Genomic DNA, 11,613 nt, shown 5'->3' with positions numbered 1-11,613 from the left:
GATCATGTAGGAAACGTACCTACATTGTTTTTTTCTTTCAAAGACAATACATGCTTACAGGCTTGAGGGTGTGTGTGTTTTTCTTGCTCCAGCGGTCGGTGTGGATTCATCCGAGGCAGCAAGCGTTTTGACCCTCTCCCTTCCCCCCCATACAGCCTTAGCCTGCAGACGGTGGCAGAGATTGATGACCGTCCATTGTTTGATCTCCGTCGCAGAGATCAACGCTCTCAAACGCTGGTTTTGTGCGCACTGCAGTAAAAAAAAAAAACTTCCCCAAAGAGAGAGAATCAATGTGGTGAACGCTGCGCTTTCGATTTCGCAACAACCTCTGTTTGTGGTGTTATCGGGAAGACCCTTTGCTCCGAGTCCACAACACTAGTGGAGGTGTGCCAACAGAGGCCGTGGCTGGCTGGGTGCATCAAATCCCATCCTATATCTGGTGTGGCTTATTGTCAATATTCCCAACGTAATTCGGGAGGCCATCTAGAAGTGCCCGTCTTGTCTCGGTCCCCGAGAAGCAGGAGTGAACTCGAGAGAATTACACAGACCGCTTGCTAAAGACCCACGACGACATGGGCCGCAGGTTATCAAGCACTCTTAGTACTTCCAGAAATCTGCCGCTCCGTGGACTTATACGTCGACGGACGATTTTACTGTATTAAACATTCACTTTCATTTCTTGCCAATTGCATAAAATCTTCTAAAGGTGATTATACCCAATCACTGTAGTCTGGACTAAATAATATAAGCAGACCAGGACATTGGTCAGTGCAGCAGGACACGTTCTATCCCTAAATTAAACAAATGTCCATTGTTGATTGTGTGTTTGCAAATAGAAAATGTAGAAGCGTTCAGCAGAATACGCTGACACAACGGACAATGGCATTTAATGCTCAGCAATTAAGGGCCCGAAAACAAGACCAAATCAATTTTTGTCTGTGGACCAGTCATTTAAATAATGGATGTTGACACGCACAAAAGAAGTGGCTATTTCTCCATTGCCTGCATCATCAAAATTATAATGGTGGTTAAATATATAGCAAGTAGGGCAAATAGAAATGTGGTACCTATTGGGAATAAAACACACTTTAGTGTAATTTGTCAGTAATTCAATAAGGGCAAATACCAGAGAGATATCAGCACTTGGGCACTAATTGGTCAGAAAAACACAGTGGAGGGATACATTTTTAATTATTCCACTGGTGCTGAGGAGGGTTATTCGTCTAAAGAAGGGGTGCACATGTGAGTCCCCCAGGACTGCAGTCCAGCTGGTTATGTAGGTCTCTTTGTACCATAACAAACCCCCTCCCCGACCACAGAGGTATGGACGAGTCTGCCCTTAACCAATTAACCGCCGCTAAACAGCAAATTAGCTAACGCTGGTGTTCAGATGGAATGAAAAACACAGACTGGACCTCTGTGGTACAAGACCTGCACCTGATTCAGAAGGGAGATCTGTTGCACGCAAACCCCGAGATGGATGGCGTTGTCATTGAGGGAAATAGAGTGAGGGTGTGTTGCTTGTCCTTTGTACCAGAACTGTCCCTCACAAACCCATTGCCAGGTGCTAAAATAAGCTTGTGTGCCATATTTTAAATGCATTTCATTTTGACATTACACTCACATCCCAGGATATTTTTTTATGGCGTGTTCGGTTATAGAGCACTTTCATTTCTGCGTTGTCACATCAACTTCACCAGGGGCATGTTTCACAAAGCAGGATAGCGGAGTGAGCTGGAGTAAAAACCCGGAAAACCTTGCAAATGTGGAACATGGACTGAAGTAAAAAGAGCTGTTCCGGGTTGAAGTCAGCACAGTTATCCGGCTAACTCCTGCTTCGTGATACCGGTCCCTCGCGGTGACCATCGACCCAGGAGCAGGGGATGTCCTGGACCGGTTTCTAAAGATATTGTTTTAGGCCTTTTTCAGCTTTATTAGACAGTATAGTATAGAGAGACAGGTAGAATGGGAGCGAGAGAGAGGGGGGAAGACATGCGACAAATGTCGGACGGTCGGATTCGAACCGCCGACGTCGCGGCTCGCAATGAGCATGCGGTCAGTGCTCTACAGGCTGCGCCACCGAGACACCCCTGGACCGGTTTCTAGGCCAGGTATGTGGCAACCTTGCTCACTGGGAAACTCCCGACATGGAGAGAGAAAAAGAAACTCAGTGTTCAGTGTTTCATTCTCTGTCATTTGATGGCAATAAATATATTCCACAAGACCTACTAGGGGAAAACCCAGTTTTCACTACTCATTTAGCACAAAATAAAGGCCATTATATGGTATTATTAATTATTAGTTTTTTCAATGCAAATAAATGCCCACTGTACCTCAGCATCATGGATGTTTTCGAATTTATATTATACTATATACATTAAATAACGTTTAATACATGAAACATTCTCACCATTCAATCAGGCGCACAGTCTACTTGAGGTTGAAAAACTAGTCCATTTAATAATTTACCCTGAATGTCCGTGGCAGTTGTGGCAGAGTCCTTGGGTGGAGAGAGTGGGGGGGGGGGGTGCTTCTAAAGGGACTTAACAAATTAACACAGTGTCAGTTTAAGGGAATGCGATCGCCTGTGTGTGTGAGTGCGTGCGTGCGTGTGTGTGTGTGTGTCTTGGGCCACATGATGGATGATGAACGAACAATACACTGGTCCTTTGAAGGAACATAAAGGTTAGCGCTAGTCTAGTGGACTGTGAGGGAGGGGGTGAGGTAAATGAGAGAGGGCGGTGTGGGGAATATGATCATATGAGGGAGGGGGTGAGGTAAATGAGAGAGGGCGGTGTGGGGAATATGATCATATGAGGGAGGGGGTGAGGTAAATGAGAGGGGGGTGTGGGGAATGAGAACCGTGATGGAGGGGGTGAGGTAAATTAGAGAGGGGGGTGTGGGGAATATGAGCATTCTGATGGAGGGGGTGAGGTAAATGAGAGAGGGGGGTGTGGGAATGTGTGGTACGAGGTATTCTAACAGGTTGTTCCAGGGGGTGGGGGCGGGGAGGGGGGCAGTGCATTAATGGAGGGGGCGACGTCTGGGCAGAGACGAGGGCCCCGCGGTGGAACGAGACGCCCGGTATCAGGGGGGGGGGGGGTATAATTTCGTGCGCCAGGTGTGCGGAGCGGCCAGGTGCTAGATTTCACTCAGGCAGCTGACAGGGAAGGATATTAATCTGCGTCTGCACCTCCCCACACCTCCGCTCCCCTGTTCCCGTGCTGAGCGGGGACGCGGGGGGGCCCAGGTGGCCTCTCGCAGGGCTCAGAGCCCCCACCTGAAAGGGACAGCTGGGCCCCGTGTCACCAGGCAGGATTACCCCCGATACAGTGCCGTTAGCAGGGCGGCTGCACTGAGTAAAACCTGGTCCCCGTTCAGATCTGAAATACGGACTGAAGGGCTGCTCCGGGTTTTACTCAGCGTTAGTTATCCGGCTAACTCTGTAATCCTGCTTTGTGGAACAGTGCAGTTATCCGGCTAACTCAGTAATCCTGCTTTGTGGAACAGTGCAGTTATCCGGCTAACTCAGTAATCCCGCTTCGTGGAACAGTGCAGTTATCCAGCTAACTCAGTAATCCTGTTTTGTGAAATGGTGCAGTTATCCAGCTAACTCAGTAATCCTGCTTTGTGAAATGACCCCTGGTGAAGACCAGAGGAGGATGTTGCCTTTCAGGCGCACACAATAAGAATGATTGGACTACTGCCATTTTAGCAGAAGCATACCCAAAGCAATTTACTCAACTAGTGCATTTTTACATAGCATCCATTTCTACAGCAGGAAATATACTGATGCAATTCTGGTTAAGTGCCTTGTGCAAGGGTACAACAATGTCCTGCCTTGGACAAACCTGCAACCTTTAGATGACAAGACCTGTTCCCAATGCTTAGAAATAATGTGACAGTAGAGATCCCTTTTTTGTTCTTCAAGGATCAAATTTCCCCGAACCATCAAAATGTACCCTAATTTGGGTGCAAATTAGTATGTTTTCCCAGCAACAACAGTATGCATTAATTATATTGCTGGCTATGGGTATAACTGTATGTACCTACAGGGTACTGCCCCAATGACAAGTATTTGTACCTTTCACTTCTGAGAGGAGCCATTTCTGAAAGTGGCATTAAAGTGCTCGCACAACCCGGTCTCTAGTTCACAGTTAGAGGCGTTGTTATTCTGTCACATTTGTTTTGTACACCTGCTAAATTACTTATTCATTGCATCACCCACTGTGTGCCTGCTTGCTCATTACTCGCTATCCTAATTTACTTTGAGAGCGACAGCGGCAGAATTTCAACGTTAAGAACAGCTGGTAAATATAGTCCTTCTGGGTTGCCGGCAAATGCAGTCTTGAAAGGGATAAAAAACAACCTAATGGTGTACTCAAGAGGACCTGAAGTGGCCTACACAGGAACAATGGCGGAACAGCGGAACGCTGAAATACGGCTCCTTAAGCGGGGTCATCGGAAGTAAAGAAATAATAACGACATAACATACATCGTTTTGCAAAGCCTTTTTTTGTCGTTGCTTGGTTACCCTGCTGTAAATTATTTACCGGTGCGAAACTTACTTTTAGCCGTTGCTGGTCTTTTTTTTTAGATTAGCTTCAAAATCAGATAACTAAGGAATGTCAGATGTCCGTGCTGGGCAAAAATACAACTTCCACATGTACTTTTGCTTTGAAGGATTAAGAATTCCTTTCTCAATCTTCTCTCTGAAAAAGATTTCGGATTCCGTCTAACGGCGGGAGGCCACTCGTCTTCCTGAATGTCCCGTGTTTGACTTTTACCCACCTTTACCTACTGCACATTGATTAATCTTTTCAGGGACCGAGTCAGTCGGTTCCTCGGCGCTATGAATTACGCGGCACTATGCGAAAAAAAAAATTGCGTTATTAGCCGAGTCTCCGTGAGTGCAGAGACTCCAGTTTTTTCTCATGGTCATTAATCACAGGGTATAAGCACATGTGAACCTGAGCGTGTAAATCACAGAACGGATCAAAAGGGAGCCGGCGAGGTTTAATCAGACACTGCGCATTTGTCTTTTTTTTTTTTTTTTTTTTTTCCCAGAGCGGAGAGCCAGCACACGAGCGTCCCTGGAAGTGAAGTTCAAAAGGAGCTGCACTCACTCACGACGAGTCCCCGAAGGAAGATTTTTTAGAAAAGGGCTGCATCACAGGTCAAAAGGGCGTCCGCGAACAGCTTGGGCCACACTCATGCCACGGTATGTGCTTCTACTGCCACCTTGTGGCCAGGGAATGTAAGAGCCGATGTAATTGCGAAGCGCAACGGTGGTCCCATCCAGCGGCGCCCAATCATGTTCCACGTAGGGTCGAGGCCCAAGATGCGTTCCTTCCTTCAGTGAAGCCAGGAAGGCAGCAGCTTTTAGAACTACAAAACGTATTCGCGACAAATTTCCAGACCTGCGAGCCCAGCAACATAGATACGGATAGATTTGGTACAAATATAGTTAACATAAGCTGCCTATGAAGAGGGCGGCACGGATGGTGCAGTGGATAGCACTGCAGCCTCACAGCAAGGAGGTCCTGGGTTCGAATCCATTCACTCACACACTCATACCCTCCCACAGTCCAAAGACATGCAGGTTAGGCCGATTGGAGAGTCTAAATTGCCCGTAGGTTATGAGTGTGTGAGTGAATGGTGTGTGTGCCCTGTGATGGACTGGAGACCTGTCCAGGGTGTATTCCTGCCTTTCGCCCAATGTACGCTGGGATAGGCTCCAGCCCCCCTGCGACCCTGTTCAGGATGAGCGGGTTAAGATAATGGATGGATGGATGGATGGATGAGCTGAACCTGCTGCCTTCCAGGCATCACCAAGGGAAATAAACTACCTGGACAGGGCTGAGAGTATGGATGTTTTCATTCCAACCTTACACTACACCATGCTGATTTCACTCATCAACACGCCTTCAACCAGACAGGAGGAAACCAATTAGTAACATCAGCCGGTGAGGTGATTGGTTGGACTGAAAACCTGCATACTCGGCCCTCCACGGCACATGATTGGACATCCCTGTTCCCATACAGGATTATAAAGTTAAGAGTTTCACGACCTCACTGTCTATTCAGATCCCGCATTGAAACACAGGCGCAGCTGGTACTCACCTCCGGGCAAAACAAGCAATACGTGTTTCACATAGATGTTATTTTAAAATAAGCAGCGCGCCTGTTGTAATTATACAACAGGGCCAAAGACTTTATGCAATGACATTTTAGAAGTGGATATCTGCGACATTTGATTTGCATTATAGTACCGCTTTTACATTTACCGTTACGTAATTACCCTGGATTTGGCGTAGGTGGCTACATGCCCTTTCCTTGGTTATAAGAGGACCCATCAGTTCTGCCTCAAGATGCATGTTTGTCCTCTGGGGAGCCTGACTGACAAGCGCTGTAGCGCATTCGTTATTTTTAATTCTCACAAGCTAAGTGCTTCCCCGTGCACTCAGCCTGTAGTCCCTCGCCGCTTATCGCAACTCGCATGCGACCGAAAAAAATCAATACGGCCTTATGGAACCGTTTCCGCCAGCGCACAGAAACGCGCCCGGTCTCGGCCTTGCGCGGTCGCAGCATCGAAGCACACATGGAGACGCAACACAACAGAGCTGTCTTTCAGAGTCAAATTTTATATTTAATAAAATACGCAATTTTGCTGGCATTTGAACACTCCGCCCAGAGTGTCAGCTCAACGCTGGCACTGAGGCAAAATTATACAATAATAGACTGATGTTTAAAGTTAAGTGCCTATCTTTATATATACGCTTATACACATTGGCAATATGGATCACATTTACTTAAACAACAAAAAAAAAAACGGCAAAATAAAACCATAGAACAAAGACAGACAGGGGATGAACAGACAGGATAGCGCCCCCTGCCCCCAGGGCGCCCCCACAGGTAGGGAGCGGCACTACACAGCTGCCTAGCACAGTAATACTGAATCAATGCGAATACTTCATGTGGCATAGCGGCATAGGCACGGAGACAACACAAAAGAGACACACGGTATATTACATTCTGGAGTAAAAACACTTCATAATTGTCATCATGCAAGAATAATAACATGTAGAATGGCAACGTGTACATCCCCTTTCGAAAATTTCAATACAGAACACCTCAGATTCTTAATGTCAACATTATAAAAATTATTGCATTACTTTATAAATGAATTCTGTGTATATTTCAAGCGAGGCGTACGGTCATAAGTACCCACACAGGGCGTAAAGCGATGATTGTCATTGTCGTTCGCATGGCTATAGTTCTTCATCTCAGAAACAACATATTCATGATTATCTATACATAGGAAACGGAAATGAATCCCTTATTTGTTCGTTGAGCTTACGGATAATAATATTTTCGTCACGTGTTGGCGTTTCCACTTTAATCCCTTCGACACACCGCCAACCTTTCTCTTATTTACATTAAGACGTGTACAACCAGGAGATGTGAATGACAATAATAGAGCCTTTCCGAGACTTGGGACAAAAATATCCGTGTTGGATGAGAGCACCCTGTTTGATACAACAACCTCCCCCCACAGAGAAAGTCGGCCATTTTGTCTCTACCCTCGTGTCAAAGTGCTACAATACTGCAGCTTTTTTTCTTCTTCTTCTTTTTTTAACTGCACTTAAAGAAGCAGAGGTCAGCTCCCTAGCACGGGCGATACGCCGATAGTTTAGCAGCTCCTCTCTCTCTTTGTCTTTCTCTACTTAAAACGGACTATCGACCCTGTTAGGCGCGAGTGTGATTGTCACGGCAACGGGGAGGGAGAAAAAAAAACAAACAAAAACGCTTCCCGTCGGTCACGTCCGATAACCGTACGGGTTCAGAGGTCAGAGGTCAGAAGCTGTTTTTTTTTTTTTCGACGGGTTAGGCTACGCTGCTACACCGCCGCCAGGCTGGAGAAGGAGGCTGCCAGGAGGAGGCAGAGGAGCAGCCCGAGGGAGAGGGAGGTGCCGGCGGGCGGGGGAGGTCCGGCCGAGCTGAGGGTGGAGACCTTCACCTCCGAGGCGAGGAAGGCGGACAGGGGCACGTGCGACACCAGGGTGGGGCTGCCGTAGTTTATGAGCGCATCGATCTTCTCCGCCTCCTTGCTGCAGGCTTCGATCTGGAGGAGGAGACGCGAGGAGGAGGAGGAGGATGGTGAGGGTGGCGAGGGAGGAGGAGGAGGATGGTGAGGGAGGCGAGGGAGGAGGAGGAGGAGGAGGATGTGAGGGAGGCGAGGGAGAAGGAGGAGGAGGAGGAGGATGGTGAGGGAGGTGGAGGAGGTAGGAAGGAGGGCCCAGTAACCATGACAACAGATGGGAGAGGTGTGTGTGTGTCAGAGGGCATGGCTAGACTGTAGATACTGTCAATCAATTAATCAATCAATCTATCAATCTATCACACCATCACCCAGTAAAGCAGTTCACTCATCTTTAACAGGGCTTATGTGGCTCCAACAGGTCCCCCTAACAGTAGCAGTGTGCTGGTATTTCTGCAGTAGAGCAGTGTAATTCAGTGTAAATCAGTGTAAATCAGTGTAAATCGTGTAAATCGGTGTAAATAAGTGTAATTCGGTGTAAATCGTGTAATTCGGTGTAAATCCGTGTAAATCAGAGTAATTCAGTGTAATTAAGTGTAAATCAGTGTAAATCAGAGTAATTCAGTGTAATTCAGTGTAAATCAGAGTAAATCAGTGTAAATCAGTGTGAATCAGTGTAAATCAGTCTGAATGGGTACCTGTAGGGGGGTGGGCTGCTGGTCCACAGGCACGATGAGGACCACGACCTCCGAGTCGATGCTCAGGTAGCCGAAGACGTCGCACTGCGGCACGGAGACGTGCAGGCGCAGGATCCTCAGGATGTCGTGGACCGTCACGGGCTGGTTCTGATTCAGCTGCGAGAACACGGAGTGCACTGCCATGAAGACCCGTCCACAACCAGGAACCACAACTAACCATAACTATAACTATAACCATAACTATCAACATGACTATAACCATAACTAACCATAACTATAACTACAACCATAACTATCAACATGACTATAACCATAACTAACCATAACTATCAACATGACTATAACCATAACTATCACCATAACTAACCATAACTATAACTATAACCATAACTATCAACATGACTATAACCATAACTATCACCATAACTAACCATAACTATAACTATAACCATAACTATCAACATGACTATAACCATAACTATCACCATAACTAACCATAACTATAACCAAAACTATCTCCACAACTATAGCCACAATTATAACCATAACTATCACCATAACTAACCATAACTAACCATAACTATAACTATAACCATAACTATCAACATGACTATAACCATAACTATCACCATAACTAACCATAACTATAACCATAACTATCTCCACAACTATAGCCACAATTATAACCATAACTATCACCATAACTAACCATAACTATAACCACAACTATAACCATAAATACCCAAAGAATATGTAGTTTTAAAAATTAAGCCATGCACTCAAGTGGATGGCGAAGTTCACACCAAGAATGATAACTATACTCCAGCAACTACAACTCCGGTCCGCTGGGTTTTGTTCCAAACAGTTACCTTAATGTATTTTTCTGACAGCTCTACAAATGATGCTGGTTCACTCCTGTACTTGAGCTCAGTAAAATCTTTAGGACACACTTGCAGTCTGCAGCTGTAGCTGGTGCATATACAGTACAAATGTCTGATCAAGACATTATTTAGCTAATTAAATAATTATGAGCAGAAGTTGGCACAAAATCCTGAAGCATATCGGCCCTTGCTGTGCACCCCTGCTATAACCATAACTACCGTATAAATATGTAATTTTAAAAATCGTCCTGGCTCAAGTGGATACACCACAGCTATAACAACAACGCCGGTGATGAACGCTATTGTTGGGATCACTTTCCAAGGGTTTTTTTTCCCGCTGCATGAGTGATAAAAAACTGGCAATCAAAATCCAGCTGAATTTACAGGGCGTCGCGTTAAAAATGGCAGATCACATAGCCCAGAGACTATTTACAGACCGTTATAGTTCATCAGTGTGGACACTCACAGCGTTATCGTTATAGTTGTAGGTCTTGGTGAGGACGGGCCTTAACGACCTACGCTCATTCTGAACTGGCCCCAGTCTCAAACCAACATCCACACTCTAAACACACTCTAAACACACCCTGTATTAGCTCCTACTCTGAACTACTCTACTTCTCCACTGTGACTTCCTGGAGTTCCTCAGTAACACACATATTACTGAGACTTAGCCCGGCGAGTTTGTGTTCACTGTTAGATCGGTAGAGGGATTAGTGTGAGAATTATTTTACTGATTCTGGATTTATTGTTAATCCTCTTTAAATGTGCTGGTATAACAGAAAGCCCTGTTATTGAATCTACACCCTGAGCCAGTATTTCTGCCCTTTCGTTTAGCCCCACGCACACCCTTAGTCAATTACACTCGACAGCAAGGCAGAGTCTCCCAGCCACAGAATCCGTCTCTGTACCTCACCGGGACAGTAAACTCAATTCCCTCTGGTGGCCAATCGGTATAATTACATCTGATTAAACATGAATAAGAACCGACTGCAATATTACCGTATGACTTACTGCTCCAGAGAAACAACCGAAACGCTCGGATGCTTATTATTTTGCATGCAACTCCCAACACCAGGAAAATGTAAAATGACAAGTGTCAAGTCAAGTCAACACACCTTTATTGATAGAGCACATTTAAAAACACCCAGCGGTTGACCAAAGTGTTGTACAATATTAATAAGACACAGTGAGAGAGAGGAACACTGACCCCAGCGAACACGTTCATCTGCTCCTTGTTCCAGAGAATCTGCAGCATCCCGGCACACAGTGGGCAACAGGCTCCTGCAGACACAGCAACACGGTCAGTGTCCACACACACACACACACACACACTGTCAGTGTCCACACCATCAGAACCACACACACACACACACTGTCAGTGTCCACACCATCAGCCACACACACACACACACGGTCAGTGTCCACACCATCAGCCACACACACACACACACACACACACACACACACTGTCAGTGTCCACACCATCAGCCACACACACACACACTGTCAGTGTCAACACCATCAGCCACACACACACACACACACACACACACACACACACGGTCAGTGTCCACACCATCAGCCACACACACACACACACACACACACACACACACACACACACACTGTCAGTGTCCACACCATCAGCCACACACACACACACACACACACACACACACACACACACACTGTCAGTGTCAACACCATCAGCCACACACACACACACACACACACACACGGTCAGTGTCCACACCATCAGCCACACACACACACACACACGGTCAGTGTCCACACCATCAGCCACACACACACACACACACAAACACACACACACACGGTCAGTGTCCACACCATCAGCCACACACACACACACACACACACACACACACACTGTCAGTGTCCGCACCATCAGCCACACACACACACACACACACTGTCAGTGTCCGCACCATCAGCCACACACACACACACACACACACGGTCAGTGTCCACA

The 11,613-nt window shown here is 46.4% G+C and overlaps 1 protein-coding gene across 1 annotated transcript in view; it reads right to left on the bottom strand.

Moving 5' to 3' along the window:
* Positions 1-6,624: 6,624 nt before the first annotated feature.
* Positions 6,625-11,613, bottom strand: part of LOC133125975 (reversion-inducing cysteine-rich protein with Kazal motifs-like) — a 48,156-nt gene continuing 43,167 nt past the window's right edge. The window contains exons 12-14 of the mRNA XM_061237736.1: positions 10,828-10,901; positions 8,740-8,895; positions 6,625-8,125 (exon numbers count right to left, since the gene is read on the bottom strand). Of these exons, the coding sequence (XP_061093720.1) occupies positions 7,901-8,125; positions 8,740-8,895; positions 10,828-10,901 (455 nt within the window). The 3' untranslated portion in view covers positions 6,625-7,900. The remainder of the gene's footprint in view (positions 8,126-8,739; positions 8,896-10,827; positions 10,902-11,613) is intronic.

The sequence above is a fragment of the Conger conger genome, chromosome 4 (genome assembly GCF_963514075.1).
Source record: "Conger conger chromosome 4, fConCon1.1, whole genome shotgun sequence".
Lineage (NCBI taxonomy): Eukaryota > Metazoa > Chordata > Actinopteri > Anguilliformes > Congridae > Conger > Conger conger.
Note: the sequence above shows the minus strand (reverse complement) of the source record. Positions and strands in the feature narration are given on the sequence as shown.